Source organism: Anas platyrhynchos, chromosome 5 (assembly GCF_047663525.1).
Source record: "Anas platyrhynchos isolate ZD024472 breed Pekin duck chromosome 5, IASCAAS_PekinDuck_T2T, whole genome shotgun sequence".
Lineage (NCBI taxonomy): Eukaryota > Metazoa > Chordata > Aves > Anseriformes > Anatidae > Anas > Anas platyrhynchos.
In genome coordinates, this window is record NC_092591.1 from 27,814,916 (window position 1) to 27,837,116 (window position 22,201).

At 42.3% G+C, this 22,201-nt stretch overlaps 1 protein-coding gene across 5 annotated transcripts in view; it reads right to left on the reverse strand.

The window, feature by feature from the left end:
* The window catches only part of MOB2 (MOB kinase activator 2), a 111,662-nt gene that overhangs the window by 44,487 nt on the left and 44,974 nt on the right, over positions 1–22,201 (reverse strand). Inside the window, exon 1 of one of the 5 annotated variants that reach the window (XM_072038515.1) lies at positions 10,701–10,753. The exons of 3 other annotated variants lie outside the window; for them this stretch is intronic. In XM_072038515.1, coding sequence (XP_071894616.1) covers positions 10,701–10,738 — 38 coding nt within the window. In that variant the 5' untranslated portion in view covers positions 10,739–10,753. Of the gene's footprint in view, positions 1–9,282; positions 9,415–10,700; positions 10,754–22,201 lie in introns of those variants that run through there. One more of the 5 variants, XM_005019732.6, reaches the window with a different exon arrangement.

Sequence of the window (22,201 nt, forward strand, 5' to 3'; positions counted from 1 at the left end):
CATAAAGGCAACAAAAGCAAAGAAATACGCCTGCCTAAATAACTGTACAAGTTAATTAGTTCACAAGCTCCTTATAAAGTGGCTAGACATTTTATCCCCATTTTATAAATGAGGCCATGCTGTTTCAAGTGCAGAATATCGCTCCCCAGAGCACGCAGAAAGCTCCACACCTCCACTTCAGCAGCCATAAATGAGCAGCAATATTGTCTTTAGCTCAGGGGGGGAAAAAATCATTAGGACAGAAAAGCATGCAGATTTTCTAGGAATGTCAGTTACTTGATAGCTGTTAACTTCTGGTGGCTGGAAGGTCTCAGAGAGATCTTCCCATGGTCGGATGTATTCCAGGGTCTTACGTTAAACACCAGTAACAGGAGGGGAGCTGGCAGGATCAGACAGAAGGCGCTCCACTGAAAGATCCTGAGATGCTGAGTTGACACCGTGTGTGCATGAGATACCCAAAACATTCCTGCAGGTACCAAGAACACAGCTCAGTTTGCCTTTGGTTCTACATGGGATGTCCTACCCTACTTTTAAACACAGAAGTTTGTATGAGATCGCTTCTCGTAACATACTCTGAATTAGTTGTAGGTTTAGAACCTTTTAAAAGCTTTTCATCTGGGGGAGGGCACAATTTGGATTAAAAAAAAAAAAGTTTTATATAATTGCTACCTCGAACCAGATATCTTGCAAACTGAAGAAAATGAGTTTAAGTGTGCTCAGTCTCCAGCTCTTTCAGTTTACCCTGCCTATATTGAGAACAGCTCCACTGTGCACAGCCTGCAATTAATCAGCAGTTCTCAAAGCGGTTTAAATCACGTTTTTCTTCCCTAGCATATGCCTCCAAGACAAATTTACCTATGTCCAAGTCATAAATTCCTCCATCACAGCATGCCTACCACGAGCTCCAGCTTACACCAGTGTGGTCCATGCGTCCATCCCCTCCATTAGGTTGTCCCCCTTCCCTCACACCCAAATCCCCAGCTCCCCACCTGTTCCAGGCAGCTCTAGGCCCCCAAAGAAGACCCAGCTAGCTCTCCAGCTTCTACATGTAGTCTCCAGCCAACAAGCTCTCCTGCCTTGCCCTTTGCCGTCACTGCCTACCTTTTCTTCTCTATCTCCTGGTCTCTGCAGAGACAGCGGGCAGGAGCATGCCACGCCGTCGGCTCACCCAAGAAAGGGACCGTCAGGAGCTTGGGGCAGACAAGCTCAGCAAGAAACAAACCACTCCCAGCACAGGCAGCCTCCTCCGGCACCACAGCACAGGGTCCTGCGTGGAATGGCTCTGCCTACACTGCTCTTGGCTCCCAGGTCACCTCCGGAAGGCACCAGCATTGGTTTCAGAGTTCAAGGCGTTCCACAGAAGGCATTTCATACCTGAAGCTACTAAGACATAGTTTTCAGATCATGAAGACTTCTCTAAAACAACAGCCAGCTGACAGGTAAATCTGTCCAGTCCCTGCCATGACAGATGACAGGAGGGAAACAAACGAAGCCAGTAAATAGTACTCTTCTGTTAAAGGGATGCTACAGACCCAGAAAAATCACAGTTTTTGAACAGCGCTTTTTAAAACCTTACTCTGCAACGCCAAGAGACAGGTCCCTCATGAAATGAGGGGTCACTACAACCAGCACCAACCAAGGGCAACGCTCCTCTGGAAGCACGGTTAACGTAAAAGTGCAGTACGTGCTCGGGTACCTCCGGAGAGCTCAGTAATTTTGGAGCCCTGTGAGCTGAGGTAGGGCTCACACCTCCAGCTGGCCCCCTCTGAAGCCACGGCTCCCTGCTCCATCGCCCCACGCAGCAGGGTGGCTGCGTTATCTACCTGCACACAAGGCTTCCTGTGTTCAGACTGCTCACAGCGCTAACCCGGAGGGGAGTTGGTCTCAGAAAGCCATACTCCAACCACTGAGAAATCAATTTGCGTTTGACAAAGATGGAATGAGCCTGTAAAAAACATCCAACTTGTTCCAGCTGCTGAATAGCTACCTCATTTTTTGTTTGCTGAGGTCCAAATACCTTTTAGAGCTGAAAAAAGACTTTTTCATAAACTTAAGTATAGTGAGAATATTACTACAGAGCCCATCATTTAACCCCTATAAAAATATTTAAATGTCATCAATATAGTTCCTCTTCAAAGTGTTCTCTGAGCATCAACCACTACAAAAATCCCTCAAAGCAAGCTCTACAAAACCAAATTATAACAAAAAAAATATTAGATTCCCCTCAGAAAACTACAGCATTACTGTGCCAAGAATATACTCGTAACGAGAACAGGGTAGGAAAGCAAAGACTTGTCTGCAGAAAGAACAGGTTCAGCCCTTTGGAGTACTGCAGTAGCTTTATGATGGCCATGAAATAAAGCTGCAAGCCAATAAACCTGACACAGAAAGCCAGCGTGGAGCTGTCAGCCACCTAACATTTAGCATTAGGATCCCTCCTGCCAATGCAGATACTTCGTTATCTTTAGCATCCTTCAGCATCGCTGCTCTTCTCTCCCACACATCGTAAAGCAGCCTCATTTTCTTTTTGCTGAGTTAGCAGCAAAATGAAATGGTGATGTTTCGACTTACATACTTGGCAGGACAGAGCTTTGTTAATGATTTTTATCTTCCATTCGCAAGTTCTGCTTTATTTTTCTTTTTTTGGCTTTAGAGTGGACCATACTCAAGAATCCCCTTCCTACAGCTACGAGGGAAGAAACCTCACCTTACATCATCATTACTGTAGGTACAGGCTGACAGCTGCTAAAGGAAGAAAACAAGTTCCCATTGTATCGTAATGGAAAGCCTGAATTCACTGAAAAAGCAATTAAAATGGCTATATTTAATGCATTTGTCCATTACGATCTCACCTAACTGTATTCCAGTTAAAAGCTCTAGTTCTCAGCATCTCGGACAGCAGCAGAAACAAAGTGCCTGCCGCGGCTCAAGCTGCGGACCCTGCGATTCACAGCAACTGGTGTAAAAGTTTAGAGTTCATTTACAGCCCCTAATTATTATTAAGGGGCTATAAATGGGGGCCTTAATAGTTCTGGTGTAGAAGAGATTAATTACATGGCTACTTTTAGTAGGCACTTCTTGCCCTGCGTGTATACTGCCTTCATTATAAGCCCTGACCACACTGCACGCTCCATGAGGCTGAGTAAGGGAGGGCAGAAAAACACGGAAGGTGCCAAAAACCAAACCAAACAAAGAAGTCAAGTGTCAGTTACGTGTTTTGTTGTTCCTCATCCTGGCCCAAGGCTGTAACAAGCCCTTTGTAGCACTCAGATCCTAATACGAGCGTTTATCACCGCGTGAGATTCTGTGTAAGAGATGACAGCTCCTCTGAATTCGTGCCACAGCATTGTTTCGTATCAAAAGGCGAGATGTTTCCAGTTAGTGAGCGCTCACACCACAGGGGAAAAAAAAAATCAGGAATACACACACGCCACAACACATCCTGGAGAGGTTTCTGCTTCTTCGGAGGTGTTGCTGTTAGCTGCACAGAGATAAGCTATGGGAACGGACACATACTCCTAGAGGCTGATGTCTGATTTAACTGCTTCAAGCTGCAGGAAGCTAACTGAAGAGGCCAGAGTTAAGGGTAAGTATTGAAACGAGCATCTTCATATGTTACAGCCTGAGATTTTTTATTTCTAAATCACTTTTCCACGTAAAAGCAACAAAGATTTTTCCAGCTGTAATACCATCTGGCAAGTGCTTCAGCTTCAGGATTACATTACAATATCAATCTAGGCTCTATGCTCCGCTGATCCGAGTAACTGGTTGATTGAGAGGCTACCTAAAAACTGTTTTATAGTTAAATGTATATTTTCCCCAGTCATCTGCAGCATTCGCCATGAAGAAGGCTCAGTTCCAAACCCTTATTTGGAAATAGCTCTATTAATATAACAACAATGACTCACAGGGCAACTTCTAATGAAATCTCCTATTTAGAAGCATGGAGTTTATAATACTTTCCCCATATAAGGCCTAAAGTCGAAATCTTTACACATACATCGTTAATGAAAATAAAAGCACTTAAACTACTTTTGCCTGCTCAAACACGCAAGAAAAAAATCCCCAAAGAAAACACATGTGAGATCATAAATCTTGTGCTGTAGGACAAATGCTACCGGAGCAGCCAGAGGACAGCTGCCACAAAACTAGTGCCCACAGTCCTTGCAAAAGCTCTCCCGTCGCTGAAGGTGGGGAATACTCCATCGTCTCAGCGTTACGGTTTGAGAAGAACCACTGCCAGCTTCAGAGAGTGGAAGGACAAACCTGGAGCTCCTCGACAAGGGAGCATGAAGAGTTGTGGCTGACCGAGAGAGGACGAGGTCCCCTCGAGTCACCGGTGCTGGCGTGACATCTCGGCTTACGCTTCTTTGACACCAGAAAGCATTTTAAGGAAGACTCTCCAAAAACGGATTGCCAGTGCAACAAAAACCAAAGTGGATAATCCACATTTTTTGGCCTTAGGCTGACAAACGTTTGCTACGCTTTCCAAGGATAACAGCCTGCATTACTGCCCTTACATTTTCCCTTTTTTAAGGGTAGGAACTGTGGTAATTTGGGAGGATTGTAAAACAGTTCAAACAGCTGCTTCTCCTCAGATAAGATATTTGGGTGTTCATATTACTCCTGTCTGCCAGATGAACTATTTTAACAGGCTTTCACGAGCTGCTTGTCACATCCTTTAATACCGTTTTTCCTGCAGTTGCAATGACCCTTAAAAAAAAAGCTGTCTGAAATAGACTTACTTCGCTCTTTCTTGTTTCTACATTTTTGGGCAAAAGAAATGCAAGACGCTACTTTTTCTCCCTGGCTCGTTTTGCGTCAGTACAAGAAGGAAACATACAAAAAAAATAAATTCCTTTTCAATTTCAGTGCTTGGCCCAAAATCAAGAGTCATTAGTTTAAATCAGTGTCTCAGAGCAGAGGAAACAGATCTTGAGGCCAACAATATTTTATCAGAGTTGGTTGAACATCCATTAATCTTCAAGATATTCCTAAATATTTCTTCCCTGTCCAACCAGGAGTTGTTTCAAGACATCGCGTACTTCTGTCTTTGATTATATAAAATCACCTTCAAGTACACACAGTCCTGAGATGAAGGTGGCAAAAAGCATCTCCACTGCTCTCTTGTTCTGTTCCAGGTCTGCTTTTTTTGGAGACCAGGACTCAGCGAGCATTTTCAGAAAGACCCAGGACAGCACAGGGCAGGGAGATGTCAAGCTATTTGACTTCTCAGTTAGATCCTGGTATCACAAGCTGAACACAAACTTCCCAGAAAGCTGAGCAAGTGTTCCTCAGCAGCGGCAGCACTGAAGCTAGCTGCAAACACGGCATTTTGAAGCCTCTCCCTGCAGATTTCTGAACGCACCATCTAGCTACGTTCCCTTTGCACCCAAAGCATCCCAGGTAAACATGCCACACAGGCAACATTCAGCAGCGCAGAATCTGGTAATGGAAAGGAGAGAGGGTCAAATAATTCAATTAACATTTAAACATTTTACTTTTTGCTTTTGTTTGTTTGAGTGAATAACCTCTTTTACATGCTGTTTGGTATCCATTGCCATCTGTTTGGGACGGCCGCTATGCATGAGTTGCAGAGATAATTGCTCACAGTCTTAACAGTCATCTTCAGGCTGTCTTCAAGTCTCTAAATCTTCAGTGATTTAGAAAATATTGCAGACCAAGTGCCCCCAAGTGCCAAAATAACTGGGCCAATCAGCAGAGTGACGAGGCATCGCAGAGCAGTGCCCCCAGAAATCCCAATTTGGGTGCAATTGCACTTAGCAGACCGTTTCTCAGGGTATCCTGGGATGTTTAAAGCAAGGTCAGCAAGCTGCCAGCTGCCCAAAGGAGCTCTGCATTTCTGTAATTGCAGAAAATTGTGAGCAGAGTCAAAGTACACTGGCATGGACACAGCTCTGTCCCCACCTGTGAAGGAAGGCCCATAGGTAATGCTTTTGAAAGGCACACTAAACTTAGGTCTCCCCACCGATGTTCAAGCTGCATACTTGCTTTGGGTGGGTTGAGGTCATGTCTTGTAAGATGCATGTTGGATTTACACCCTTCCTTAAGTCATTAGGGGGGAAGATAGTGGAAGCAGATGGGCAATAACCAGCACTCCCTATCTGACACCTTACCAGTGTGCAAAGACTTTGGCTGCCACCAATTCCAAATGCTAAAGGGACAGGACAGAAGTTTAAAAAAACACCAAAACACAGCATTTGCCAGGAGAAAACATACTGAAATAGTTACAGCACCACCGCGCTTTCCACTGCCAATAAACACAGCACCGAGCAAATTAAGGGATATCATCCAACTTAAGATGACCTTCAAAAGAAATTGTTTAAGAAGAGATTTTGCAACGCTAAGAAATAGAACTAGCACACTGCAGGCTAGCTTGTAACAGCAAAGCTGACTTAACATTGCCAGAAAGAAGGGGGCAGGTAAGGTTCCTACTTCAGCCTCAGCAAGATGGTGTAGGTGGTCTCACCCAACAAAGGTCTGTCTCCTCAAACACACATAACCATCACCTGCTGAAAAAAGCAAAAGCAAACATGTCCATGTCCAGTGACCAACACAAAGAAAACTTACAAATCACTGCCCCTAAGTGAAAGTCTGGACTTTGTATGAGTTTCCAATTCGCACACGTACAGCTCTGTGAGTGAGGCAGGGGGAGCTTTTGGCTGGCATTGGGTCTGAAAACATTTTCAAATATCTTCATCCCTTTTGTGAGTTCACAAAGTGCAATCAGTGCCTGACCGAATTATACCCAAAGAAAAAACTGATTATTGTGATGACTCTTACTCATCTACAAGAAAAATTAAGAGTTGTGTTTTTCTGAAAACTGGACCAAGTGTCTGCAGTTTTGGGGCCTATGACGTCTTATGATGTCCTTATGACATCTAAGACAGTACTAGTAAACAGAAAAGCAAGCCACCTTTACAGAAGTAACAAACCAGTGCAAACCACCTGCCCTCCTCTCTTCTAGCTACCAGAAGCTGGCGGTTCTCATGCTGGGTATTGCCAACAGTCTCCCTGCTGCATCTGTGCCCCTTCGGGTCCCTGGGGCAGCCGCTGTGTGCGGGCCCTGCAGCATTCCTAAACCCTGAGCTCCCCACGCCCGGCATGACCTGCACTGCAGGGTGCCGCTCCACCTGGCAAGAGGAACACGCTGTCCCAAACAAAAACCCTAAAGATCAAAACAAGCCTTTCTGCTGACGTGCCAAAAGTCGAGGCTGAGCAGGAAAACAGATTTGAAGCTCTTTTTTTCCATTACCTTGCATTATTAAACTATCTAGGCAAGAGATAAACATAAAAGGAATTTCTTTAATTAGAGAAATTCACTCCTCAGCATCTGCTGTTTAACAGAGCAAAGTACATCAGCATGTTAGGATCAGATAATATTGCAGTATCCCACAAACTCACGGTTGAAGCTTTTTTTTCATGCAAACATTTGGGTGCCACTGGTTTTCACTCACTGTAATACAACGCTTCCAGTTAAATGATTGCCATAAAATGTAATGCCAGGTATGCACCGGGCCACAAGTGAAATTCCTTAAAACTATTATACAGCATCTTGCAAGTTAGAACAAGGCCCATCTGCAAGACGCACAGGGTGATCTTACACAACATATTTCCCATAAGTTCTATACCATGCATGCATCCATTTTTAATAAACTTCAAATCAATTAAAGACTGTGCTTCCCGTGTGCAACTAAAACCTAAAAAATGCCTTGAACAAACACTACATACCCTAAATTTTGCATTTCAGCAACTTTAATTAAATAACTCTCTAAATTAAGATAATCTCTCTGAGGGTCAAAAACCTACACCAAAACAGAACACAAACAAATACCAGTATATTCTTAACCTTATCTACTGCAAACTCAGCCCCACTGAGTGACAAGCTCAGCTTACAGCTTAAAACCAAAGACTTCAAGACAGTAACTTTCAATTATGTTTGACTTTGTATACAGATGATAGGATTATTACAGTTATAAAAAATGTTACGGATAAGTCAGGAAAATGTTAGTGTCCATCTACTTTGCTATTAAAAAACTATCAGGCTTCTATTTTCTTAAAAATCAAATTTAAGCAGGTATCAGCAAAGGTCCTTTATAAGTGGCCTTCTGCAAGCCAGTGCTGGCAAAAACAGGCCAGACTAGCTGAACAGTGCTACCAAATATTTCTGTCCTGATCTACTTGCACACCTACATCTCCTGTGCAGAGGCTGCCAACCTGCCATGCGAGAGGCGATGAGTTTCCAGCCAGCAGGCACTTGTGTGCTTGGCTCCACGCTGTGCTGGAGGATACCTGGGCTCCTCAGGGATGAAGCACTAAGCTGGTTGCACTGTGAAGCATTTATCACAGTGCTTACTCATTACGGGTGGTTAAAAGCAGCGAAGTGAAACGCCACTCGAGGACTAACACCGTTCTTCATGTGTCAGGTCACCAGGCAGACAGTTAACACAGCGGTGTGGAGTACGAGTCCTCTTCGGTTCAGGTATGCTGTGCTGAGGAATAAAGCCTGCACCATCTGAACACATACCGTGCTTCTGCACCGGTAACTGCCTCGGTAGCATCAAATGCAATTATAAAAAATATTTTCACCTAAAAATTCCAATTTCAATTATTACAAAAATGTTAAGATTCTTCCAATAAGAAATGCCTAATTCGTTGTGTTCTTTACAAGAAAGGTATATTCTCTGTTACTGAAGGGATTTAACAGCAGAGAAAAAGCAGGATTTTTGAAACTACAAAACTGATAAGGTTATCTCAGAGTGTTTTTGAGTACTTGAAGCTACTTAAACTGATTTCTAGACAGACTAAATTTAAAGTCACCTGTGCTCACTATCAAGGGAGCATCACATTTAATGAACGCAGCCCTTGTTTGTATCAAGAGCCTGGGCTGCTTGCTGGCAAGCACTTAAACTAATTACCACGGGCATCTCTTCAGGAATTGCACAGTTCCTACTGCTTTGGTGCTTTTACCGAGCAGGAGCTTCTCCCGCTCTCAGATCAGGTCCCCCTCATGTCATCACCACACAGGCAGCCCCAGCCCCCCTCCCAACACACACTTTAACAGCAAATCTCACCAAAAGCTACAAAAAGCAAGCTAAACAAGCTGCACGTTTCATACACTGCGATCCTCTGTCGTTCCTGAAGCGGAACACTTGGTTGCTATTTCACAGACCCCATCACTAGAAAGAAAAATAAAAGGCTTCCGTTTTCGTGCAGCTTTAATGAGGACGATTCAAAAAGAGGATGCAGGCTTTTTCTTACCCGTTCAGCGTGTATGAACCATTCCTCTTGAGCCTCATACTTGCAGATAAGAATCTTAGGAAAAAATCCAGACTGAGGAGGTTTGTCCTTTGCTGGAGCAGAATACAGGCACCTGTTTGGTGGCTGTGCCTTTTGCTAATCAGGGGATCTCTTTCCTGTTTCTCTGAGTCATCAGCAAGGAACAATGAGAAACTGCCACTGGAGCCAATTAGCAGGAAGCCCAGAGGAAACTGCCCGCAGCCCATCGAGGGTCTGGAGGTGTAAAGCAGCCCCAGCCCACCTCCCACAGCACCTTCGAACCCACCAGGAAAAAGCAGCAGAGACACGGAGAAAGGTGTTTGTTTTTTTTTAAATACAAAGTACATATCCACCCTGCTTTTGCAAGAATAAACCTCGTAAAAACTGTTTTATCGGTGAGCTGCTCCTCCAATTAGCCTGAGAGCAGCTTCAGACAAGCTCCCTCCTCTTCACGAGCCCTGCTGCGACGATAGCTCCAGTATTCATCACTGCCTTCACAGCACAACGCAACCAAGCCAGCCCTAAATAACAAACATGCAGCCTTCTGCTCCCCCCCCAACACCAAGTTGGAAGCTACACGCGTGGAAACAGACACACCACCCGTGGTTAAAAGCTCATTTTTTTTTCCCCCATAGAAAGGTAAAACCAGCACATCTAAAGTCACACTCGAACGCCGCAGAGAAAAATATCCTCTAGCAGCCCAGTGTAGTCCTGGGCAGGCTGCCCTGCATAAATCACCCGCTCACGCTGTCTCCGATCGGGCTGTTTTGCTCCCTTTTCTGTTCCACCTACCGCTCCCTGATAGCTGGGCACAAGGCAGCTCCACGCAGCTCCACGCCTGGGCCAGAGGTATGGACCTACCCCACGGGGCACAACCTCATCCAGGTCATTAGTGATCAGGTGCTGCGAGCAAATCGACACGGTCTCGAGTAATAAATTGCAAGAAAAACATTTTTAAAAATGAATATTGAGATGACTTACTTGTGGCCTGGTTGAAACTACTCTAGGATAGTGGGCAAACGACATGCTAGCCAAATGTAAAGATTGAATATTTTCTACCTACACAGGGGGAAGCAATGCGTAGGGTCCCACAAAACTCCAGCCTGGGTACAACGGTACTTGATTTTGCCCAAATGACTCAAGACACCACGTTTATTGAATTGTGAATTTTCATCCTGATCCTGTCTTTGCGCTGTCCTTTCAGAGCTGTCGTTTGAAAACACAAGTTTGTAAAAAAGGCAGCCTAAAAAGTAGAAGTGCTCCATTTCTTTCGAGACGCCAGATACCATACAGGCAGGTGTGTTGATCCGTAGCAATATAGGGACTGATTAGATCACAAATACTGACAGAAAACAAGGTTACAAGGGATTACGGGCTTGGAGAAGAAATCAACATCATACCTTGCCAACAAGACAATGAGACTGAGCTGTACAAGCATGCTAATTCTGCAAGACAGAAAGCAATTCTTCTCAGCATCTATTTGGCCTCATCTCGAGCACCACGTCCAACCCTTGGCACCCTAGTTGAAGACAGATGTAGAATTAGCTGGAGCCCAGGGGCACCAATATGGAATGTATCTACCCCAAAGACCAGAAAACCAATGGAGGAAAACAATGTAACTCCTCCTCCCGGGAATGCAAAACAATAAGAGAAAGGAAACAAAATGTTCTTCCTGCTCTATCCATCATACAGGGACTTGAATTAAGCAAGAAACAAACCAGGTTAGTGTTACAATTTTGTTTGTCTTTTAAGTACAGGAATAGATCCAGAGTTTCCATTATTGCAGGCCCTTGAGATGATCTCTCTCCAGAGCTGGGGATTAACCAGGTGACCTCTCCGGGTCTCACTCAGCCCCAGCTTTCTATGATTTGCTCCTATTACTGGATGGAAGAAAGAAAATTGTGCTGTGTAACCACGAGGCAAACTGGCTCAAGTCAAAGCAGACTACAGCACGCTTCAGACTTTTTTTTTCCCCGCAAAAAAAAAATTATACTGTCCAGGACTGCCAAGACGTGCAGTGCATTACCACCACAGCAGCAGCAGCTCTCTGCTTTTACCATACATCATGGGAAAGAGTTCCACTTCACATCCTTCCCAACCAGCAGCTTTGCAGAGCTCCTGCCCACGTCTCAGCTGGAGCCAAGACCTGGTTCCTCATGTCGTGGTGGCCAGGCCCTGCTGTCCCTCACCCAGAAGTGAAGATGCAGCGTGGCTGCAGAGGACCGAGAAGTTCAACGCCTGCAGGCAGCTACCTACCTCGCAGTGCTGGATGAAGGGGAGACATGTTCTGGGAAGCATATCAAAGAGAACTAGTATGATTCACTTCATTAGTAATTTGGACAAGACAAAAATAGTTAAAGTTATAAAGTCAAAATAATTATGTTAAAATCTTTTCTAAATTCTAAAAGTCAACCCAAAACTTCAACTTCAGTTTTCTTTTTGGAAGCAAAGATTCCTGGGAAAGCCCTTTGGAGAGGGGCTTTTAAACCCAGGCTCAGATCAGGGTCTTTGGGTTTTGATGGAAAAGATCGTGCCCTGCTCAGAAGGTGCATCTAGCAGTACAATTACAGCTTATATGCCACTGATTTTTGGATGCACGCTAATTTGCATTGGAAGTGCTCTAGCAATACAGAACACAGGAGTTAACAGGAGGGGGTATCCGATGACTATTAAGTAATTGCAATTGAGTACTACTTGTAAACTGGAAGATCACAACTTTTGTAATTAAAAAGGGACCTTTCCCCAGTGTTACTTCTTTTTAAGCCCCTGTCCGGATGCACAATGCAAATGATTTACCCACTGATTTTATGAGCGTTTTTACTGGCTACCCGATTTCTTAAAAATAAATTTCAGCGTACTGTTGCTGCAAGCAGCTGCTGTTTTTTCCAAAGTCTGCTTCTGCCCAAACACATAAATGCTTTTTCCTTTTTCACTCCCCCATGCTCTTTCAAGGATTACAGCAGCACAAGGGTATGTGTTCTTTAACATCTCCATCTGAAAACTATTATAAGAAACCAGCAACTAAATATAAACCCTCCAATCAAAGCCTGAGCCAGCCACGCTGATGCTGGGATCCCAAAACGCTATCATGGACAAAAGCACTTACCACAGAAACACTGCAAAAGTTTACTTGCCAACAGTACAGCTTTAGAAACAATGAATTCCTGCTTCAGAGAGGTCTTCTGAAGAAATGCAGTTGGTTAACAAAGATGAAAAAAACTTATTTTTGGTCACCATAAAAAATCAGGACAATAAACTTGCTGAAGTTGGCCACTCTACGGTGAAGCAATATGCTACACACATTATCTCCTACAGTATTTTCAATTAGCTGCACCTAAAGTAATACTTTTCTCCCCTCTCTCTACACGTACACATTCCAGAGAACACACACGAGGGAAAGTACCTTTACATCTCCTCAAGGTCCCTTCTGACAAATAAAGCATTCTTAACTGTCCACTTCCTTTTTATTCCTTTCCCTGAGCAGCAACTATCAACCTTATCATGCATTATTTGCTCCCATGCTAAACATTCATCCCATTACTGCTCTGCTTCTGCGGGGAATGTCAACAGGACTGTTTGGCCCAGTTGTTCTAGAAGTTAGCTCAAATACAGTTCTTTAGATAAGAGAAATTAGTATGGATGATTTACCGTGTTCAGCCGTCTCCCAGCCACTTGCTACTCTGCAAACAGTGTTGAAAGAGCTCTATTTCAATTACTATGAAAAAATTCTCCATTTAATAAGGAAATGTACATGTCAAATAAAAAGCTGGGTACAGAAGAGAATAGCTAGCCCTCTACTACTTGGAAAGGATTACAGTACATTCAGAGCTTAATTATTCATCTGGGGGACGTTTTGCATATGAATGAAACATCTTTCTACATCTAAAGAAGAAACACTCAGTAGCAACCTCAGTTACCCACATCTGGTCAGGAAAGAGAGGAGACAGTGTGCCCATACGTACCCTGTTTTCCAGGGTCATGGCTTTTTCACGTGTGTTAAAGTTACATGCATAGCATGGAGTGTTATTTTATACACGTATCCTTGACCCACCCCACCCAATGTTTTTGAGGAATTCCATTTGAATTCCGCATACAGCCCGCTATTAAAGAGAATCACTTACCCCAGCTGGAAAAAACCTACCAACCTAATATTTAGCCTTTATCTCCTGCTGTCCTGCATCATAATTTGCACCTAGGGGCTGGCCAAATCAATTCCTGAGAAAAACAGTAAAACGCTGAATTGTTAAAAGAAGCAGGTTTGAGTCTACATTTCTGGTCTGACTGTATACTTGCAACACTTTGTATTAATTCACATATCATACAGGGCACCAAACAGAGGGTCAGTTAGGCTCATTTTACTTGTACCTCACTACTGAGCTGATTAAGGCTTAATTTAAACGCTATTATTGGAGAAGCAAGAAAGCATCAATTGCTGTTAGATAAGGAATGAAGAAGTAAGCAACCTTTACTAGGAGAAGAAGAACAAGAAAGTTGACTCTAAGACATAGCTGGAAACATTTTTCCCAAATTCTGCTAACTCATTCTGCACATGCAGATAGTGCTGCCTCAGCTTCAGAGCTGAAGGTATTCCATTGCCAAAGCTGTTAAGAAATCTGATTTCAGTGAGGGTTTTGGTTTAGTATTGAAGAAGAAGCCCAGTGTGAGGATATTACAATGGTCAATGAACAAATGAAAGCCACATCACGTTCCCTGCATGCAAACAGAAAGCCATAACAGGAGGAATCTTCAATTTACTTTTAAGAGGAGATTTCCATTTTATTTTTGTGAATACATCAGCCAGTCCTGAATTAAGGCAAAGATAGCAGTGGCACTGAAAGGGTTATTGCAAGCCCTTCATAATATGCCAAACAGGACAGTGTTGGAGAAAGTTACAGAACTGAAATAACAGAAAAGCAATCCGCCTGGAAACGGAAAAGGGTGGGTGAGCAGTCTCTACCGGACAAGGGCAAAAGCCAGGGTTTATAAATTTAGAAAAAATACACGCCCACACAAAACCTCTCAAGTAAGAGGATAAAAAAAAAAAAGACATTTTACAAGGCTTTTATATAAATTTTGCCTAATCATTCTTAATGGACATCTGCCCATGGCTTAATACAGGAAAGAACAAGCTTTCAGCGTGTGCCAAACTGTCTGAAACACAAACCTTTGGCACGCCGCCTGCTTTGATCCCCCCTTTGGGCAGTTTCCTGGAGGCAGGTTTGGAGCAAATGAACATGGACAGAGCGCTCTTTGGAGGGGCTGTCCAGAAGAGTTAATGTTATGCAAGTTTGGTATCAGACTGCACAGTGCTTAATTGCAGTTTTTAACCTTTTAAATGATACCTGGTTTTTAAAAACGGATGCAGCTTGATAGAATTTAATAATAAGTTTGTGTTAATGAGAGGTCCTTGCACACAGTTAACAAAAAACACCGTGGCCAAATGAATTTCTGAGTGAAAGTTGCCCTGCTTTGTGCAGATGGGCATGAAGACCAGCCACAGGGACAAGAGCCATTCATACAACTGTGGCAAATGGCTGGAGATCATGAAGACCCCCATTCAGATCAGTCCCCAGACCTCGTCCATCTCAAAGGAAGGCTCATGGAGCAAAATAAATAGCACGAGAAGATTGATGTTCTTGGCAAAAGCCGCGAGCAGGTAATTTAGAGCAGGCACTGCCCCTTCAGCCCAAGAACAGGAAACAACTGTGTGACTTACCAAACGCCCCACCCAAGAAGTCCCAGCCGGTATAAAAGCCTCTGCTGCAAAATTTAGCTAATGATACAATCCAGGAGAAGTCTGGAAGCACCACAGAGGGAGAACAGGAGAGAAATTTCTGAGAAAGAGGCTTTAGCTAAAATTAACTACACCAGATCAGACACGTACGAATCCCTGAAGCCTATAAAACAAGCAGAAAGAAAAATAGTAAGTTTTCTACTCATTCCTCACCTCTTTCCTTTTCTTTTTCTCTTTAATTTAGCTAAGTGGTCTCACACTAAGGTGCTAAAATCTGCAAGCAATTTTTCTACTAGAAGTTTAACACTGGATTGGTTTTGTTAATAATGAAACTACCCAGATTCCAATACAAACGGCTGCCATTTCACAGGTAACACTGTTAGTACATAGAACATTTAACAAAGGAAAGGAGGTAAAATTCTTTATATATTAGGGAAGGGCTACAATTTTGGTCAAAACTAGAACAATTATAAGCAAGAGTTATCAGGAACTACAATCAAGTAACAGGGACAAAATTTATTAGAGAAACTACATGCTATACATGGATTAGTGAATACAACAGGTATGTACACAGTTCTATGCTCAAGTGCTGAAAAGTTTATTTGAAACAAATCAAAAATATCAGGCCCTTTCTCTCTGAATCTCATTTTAAATTTGATTATGAACTTGCTTTGCACATCCTCCCCAGAGTCCTCAAAGACTCATTCATCTCTTTTATTACTGTCCTTGCTGCTTCGTGGACTAATGAGATCTACAATGGCATTAGAGCTGCATCAAATACCAAAGACAATGGCCATAGCTGTTCCACATTGTGTGCTGGAGGTAGGCTCCTGCAGGGAAGGTGCTTCTACCAGCACCAGCAGAGCGTTAATCACATTGTCATCACTGACATCTCATGCTTAGCTATTATTTAAGTGAATCCAACAGTCTAGCTCTGAGTTTGTGCTTACTCACAAACTTGCAGTAAACTCATTTAAACCTGAAAACACTGGAAGCATTATTTTAGAACTCACAGAGATTAGAATTTGTGTCTTTCTCAGGAAAAACAGGTCCTCGAGCACAAACCTAAACAAATGAAAATCTCTGAAACCATGCGATATACTCAGCCTTGACCAAACATGAGTCTGTGCTCCCCCAAAACAGGGAACCAAAGGTAAACCACAAAAAGTGCGAAGCAAACACATAGCACAGGAGACAACTATAACCAGAAGCTTTAAGCTAATCCTTCCATTACTGCCTAGTATGGAAAGAAAAGAGAAGTGGAAAACCAAGCACTGCAGAATATAATTCTGGTCATAAAAAATATCATCCTGCATTACCAGAGTCACTTATCAGACACAGATGACATACTTTCAGAGAGAAGAGAATTAATCAACCACCTCAGAACAAATAAAAGCAGCTTTGTGTTCAGATTCTTCTGTACTTCTAAAATAATGCACGCACTGAAACGGCCTCTCTGAAATTACATGCACAGCGAAAAAATACCCTGCGTGTCAATGGTGAAGTCAGCAACATAAATCACTTAAACACTGGCTTTTTAGGCAATTCTAGCAAAGTCCTGGCCAAAATGGACTTCAGCTGCTATTATTCATACTTTCACAAGATCCTAAATGTTCAACAAAAAGAGTCCTTGTAGACATACGCATAACCTTAGTCATCCATCCGTCAGGGAAAGGAAAGACTATTTCACTCAAGTCAGTCTGTACCTCATAGTGGAGGATATCTGAGCATTAAGTAAGATCTACACAGCACATTGGAAAAAAGTGTTTAATCCCTGTGACCTGGGTCCTCTCAGTGATTGTTACGGCCGTAAGATCAGACAAAAACAGGAGGAAATGGCTAAAAAGTGGAGCAAATAAAAGGGAACAGTTTGGAAAGGGAATGAAAATCTCATTGCTGTTTCTGTCCTGCATTACCAAGGACAAGACACGCAGGGTACCATCTGTACTGTGCATTTTCATCGTATTAGCTAAGGCACAGCACTGAATGTGAAATAAAACTGGTATAAGCAGGACACAATACTGGAGTTTCAGCTTCAGAAGCCTGGGAGCTTTAAATGCTATGCTCCCTAACATACAAGTCAAGACCACGAATGAAGAGTCTGCTTGCATCTAAATCAGGTCAAAGCTGCTTCATCTTCCATGTGAGGTTAGATTCCAGGGGGACAACATTTTACAGAAGATTGCAGTGAAAGACGGTCTTCAGCTTTGGTATTGCAGATTCCCAATGTATAAAACAGCAATAACTGTGCTTTGGGAACCCCTCTGACAGCCAGGAACTGAAAAGACACAAAGTTTTACTAGTGGAAGCGATTCATGGACAGCCAAGCACCAAGTGAAAGAATAACATAATTCAGAAGACCTCAGCTCCTGATTCAAACCTCACTGCTTAGGCCTGGTGCCTTTCAAAACACCTCGTACATGGCAGAAGCTACACGTCAGTTCTGAGCAGCCGCCCTGCTCTCATCTGTGCACATGCACGTACGTTCTTGATAGACTTCATTGACCAAGTTGCTCAGCTGGGGACACAAATTCATAGCCTCATCACTAGATTCTTGCTTTTTATTTTCAGACATGAGAATAGTTTGTCACCACTAAATTCCATCCAAAATTTGCACAGTTGCTGCCTGGTCACATTTCTGGTTTTATAGACTTCCCCTGAGAAGTAACCCTGAGAAGTAACCCACCTATTTTATGCAGCGCAAACACCTGTAACACGAAGCAATCCCTCAGTCTTGAGTGATACAGCATCACATCCCTACACACATCTTATGTCTCAGAATCTAGACCTTACGTGTCTTTGAAGATATGACAGCACGCTACTTCAGTAGCCAACAGCTGATCTGGGAGAACAAAGCAAAGTAATCCTATTTGGCGAATAAAATATCTTCTTCCCAGCAAAAGATAAAGCAACTCTAATGGGAAAACCAGAAATTCTGAACTACCACCAGAATTTTTATCCTTTTACTGCACCATTGCCCAGAAGGACAACAGCCGTCAGCAACTTAAGAGTGGCTGAGCTTCCTGCAAACACCCAGGTTAGATGAGAGAACCGTTTTTTGGAAAAAAAAAAAAAAAGAAAAAAGAACTAAAACACAACTATAACACAGCTTGATTTATGACTGCGGGTGACACACAGACCTGACCAGGCACATACTTTGAAGATGAGGACCAGTACCTGGGTGAGCAGTTCCTGCCATGCACGTGCCCTTTTATAAGGATTTCAGCTTGCACACTGGAGAATTAACCTAGATCTTGGCTTTATAAAGCACACTGTTAGGGTCACAGGAACAGAGCTATTAGTTTGCATTTGTAGTTTAGCAGAAGAATGAATTCAAAAGCCAGTCATTAAACCTATTTTAAACAGAATTTCTTGATATGGTCAAAAAAGGGCAAAATAAAGCCTAGCCAGCAAATTGAGAGAAGGTAAGAGGGCAAAAATTATCCTTATATGCTATTCTGGAATATCTACCACTTATCTGGCATTTTTTGCTATTATTTGTTAAGCTTTTTTTTTTTAATTTAATTTTTTGTAATTAAAGTTACTAAACTACAGTAATAAGCACAGCCTTGCCTATACTGCTGTGAACAGGATACAAGCAAAAGCTACACTAATTAGCAAACGATTTTCAAAGGTCAATTATCTCATCATTAGCAAAGCCATTTACATCTCTGCAATGTGGAATATCCTCCAATTTTAGAAAGTGAAAAGGGATAAAAATGGATTAAATTGCTTGAGGCCACATAGCACAGTGTCTTGTTGAATAAGAGTTTAGTTGGGCAGAAGCCTGAGCAGCTCCTAATGGAGCATTTCCACACTGTGCCCTTGCCCAGCTTGTACTTAACTTCTGTCAGATGTTTAAGGCAACAGAACAAGCTTCTCTACCAAGAAATACCAGCATTTACATATACTGTGATTACATCTCCTCTCTTTACCTTAAAAAAAAAAGTATAAGACCAATTAACAGAATGTATATGGCTGGATCTTGGCATTCACATCATTTAAAAATAAGCAAAAGCATAATCACCAGCTATACCTGTCATGTCTGGAAGCAAAACCAAAAAACACAAACAGAAGCTGTCCTAATACCCTTCTAGTTCAATTCTCAAAACCTTAAACAGTATGTTTACTGTAGCAGTAAGAGCAACTTTTAAGGGGTATCACCAGTGTAATAACCAAGACTTTTCCCTGCATTTTCACCCATGTTATACATCCAAAAAGATGTAAGTTAAAGACATTTTGAGCAAGCACCATCAAGCAGCTCAAGTTCCAAACTGCAACAGACCGCAGCCTTTAAGTCAGCCTTGTTGAACACACAGATTGTGAGCCAGTTTTTCCATGCTACATTATCATACCATTTTCTTCCCTCCAAAAGAGAGATGTGGTATATTTCCTGTGAGTCACAATGAAAAGTAACCTCTGCATAGTGAAATCCTAATGTCCACATATCCTGGGAGCACATACAATTTAGTCATGCATGATGGATCCCTGCCACCTGAGCTGGCACTGCTACTGTGCTGTTTCAGTGTTAAATGCCAGCATCTCTGCCATGGCATTTGCTCTGCTAGCCTCAACAAGCAAGCTAGGCAAAGAGGAGTGCTGGGTTCAGCTCCAGATAATGAAAGGAGGAATGCTCTAAGTGGAAATCTGTCTCCAACAGAGTACGTACAGATCTTCATCTCTTTTTCCAGCTTCTCCAAACATCTTAAGAAAAATCTTGAAAAAGTTCAGCACAGCCCTCTATTTCTGATTCATTTCAGACCCCAAAGAGTCACCATAGCAGTGACCACTGCATTCCCAGCACAACTATTCACATTTGTACTGAGAGCATCTATGAGCATCGTGCTTTAACCCCACACACCATTTACAAATCACTTTGCACACCAACAGCCCCAAACCCCATTTCTTATTTTAAAACTCCATCTAGATTGTCATTCAGATCATTCCTGTTTTATTTCTTTTCCTTCTGATAACTAGTTCAATGGAAAAATTATACTCTGTTGATAAATACCACTGGACTCCCCACATCCTAGTACAGCATTGAATTATCTGCTTGTTTTAGAAACAAAAAACCTCAACACATTGCTATAATATATGATAAAGCTCAGCTCTGAGCAGTGAAAGCTAGAGAAGGGTATTATTGCACATTTGCTATTGACGTTTATAAACACTCATTTCAAATTTAAATGACAAAAAAATTCTGTGTTGCAAAACTGAGGATTTTCAGTTATTTGTAAATCATTACCAGAGCACTAGCCAGTTTTCATCCGATACCAGAGGTAAGGAGTTGGACTTTTTCAACTTGAAGTTGTTGCACTTCACTCTCCTCATGCACGACCCTTATGCAGCACTATATAGCAAAGAATTTGGATAATCATGTGCAAGTTGCCTTATTGCTACCTCTGAAGCTGCAAATGCACAACGAACGATTATGCAAGCACCTACACACAGCACAAAGCCAGGGCCAGAGTCCTTGCCCCATCCCTTCAATCGCTTTCAGCTTCCCCCATCTCCTAAAGGGTGATATTTTATATTCACAGCTGCATTTAGAGAATGTCACTACAACACTTGGACATTTGTTAATATGGGTCACCATTTCTGACTACATTATTGACCAAGATTACTTAAAGTTTACATATCACAAGTTTTCTCCCACAAACACAAGCTTACTTCAAAGGCCATCTTTTCCACTCTCAGTGCACGTCGACCACAATCCCACACAAAAGAATTGCTTCCCTTATCTGTAGTTACTGAGCAGCAACCCTGCTTATCGCAGAGCCTGTGACAAAGATGGTTCATGCTAGGAGTGAACACAAAGCAACCACATGCCACAAGGAGAGCACATGCATGTATTTCTACATGAATCTTTTAATACAAAATTCCATCCTTCACCTGCAGCTATCTTAAAATCCCACGGTTCTGCTCCACAAGAAATTTGTGACAAATTTCACAAACTCCATGAAAAAACAACAGCAAATGTTCAAAGAGGAAAAGAGACCGGCTAAGTGTATTAGAAACAATTGTCATCATCTCTTTAAGCTTTGGTTTGTTCCTCTCTGTAGACAGTGCAAAGACATTCAATTTAAAAGGTCTTTTCCATGTTTTTTGTCATGACAGAAAAGCGAAAACAACTGCCATGAATTCAACAATCTCCTTAAGACAGGCTATTTTCCAAGCCTAGCTCAAAATTATACTAAACTACTTCCATGCTATTTCGTCATATGCAAAGAGAGATTTGCCTGGTCCTTGCTGTCACGCTGCACTGTGCTCCAATTACACACACCACAAGCCAAGAGAGATTACAGAACTTCTGAAGTTACTGCTGCAGAAGTGACAGCAATCTAAAATGCTGGTAATTTACAGCAACAGCAGCCAAAAAAAATGGTCACAATACAAAAAAAAATGAAGACTTGCAGCAAAGAGTCAGTGATGACTCATTTAAACACCAACAAATTAGTGAAATTTCTCTACTGGCAAGCTAATGCTCTAATAAAGGACTAATGAAATTCAGGAAAAAGCTTGGAAGAAAGAAAAACATGAGACACTCCCCTTAACGTTATCGATTAATTCAGCTTACTGCTGTTCAATCCTAAAACATTTAAAGATCCTCATTCCAAACTCATGCCTTCTACTCTTATATATCATGCCCTTATTACCACATTTAGTTACAGTCAAACCATAAACAATCCTTGGTGATTTCACTGAAAAGGCTGCGACTACAATGTATGTGCCTGATAAAATAATTGCTCTGGAAATGTTTTTTCTCACACCAAAACCACCTTCTGTTGCTGCTCAATTCAAGTAGGCAAGTGTTACTGCCTCTTAATGCACACTCCAATTTCAAGGTCAGGAATTAAGAAATGTGCCACCAACTTCACATGGGATATACAGTAACTATTTGAGAACACTTTTTTTTTTTTTTTTTTTTTGTCAGAAGTGTTAAGTGGAGGAAAAGAGCTCTGTTTTTCACAGTCTAACTTTCTCAAGAATCAATGTCTTGGCTTTCTAAGAGCTAGTTACCTCCATTCCCTAGATGACAATGGCCCACAAGTCTTGTGCAGGATTGCTTATGGCAGGCACTGAGAAGCCTACTAGTAGAACAGGAGCTGTTTCATGACCACATTCTTTGAAATAGCTTGAGAAATGAACTTACCTTATTTCCACTTG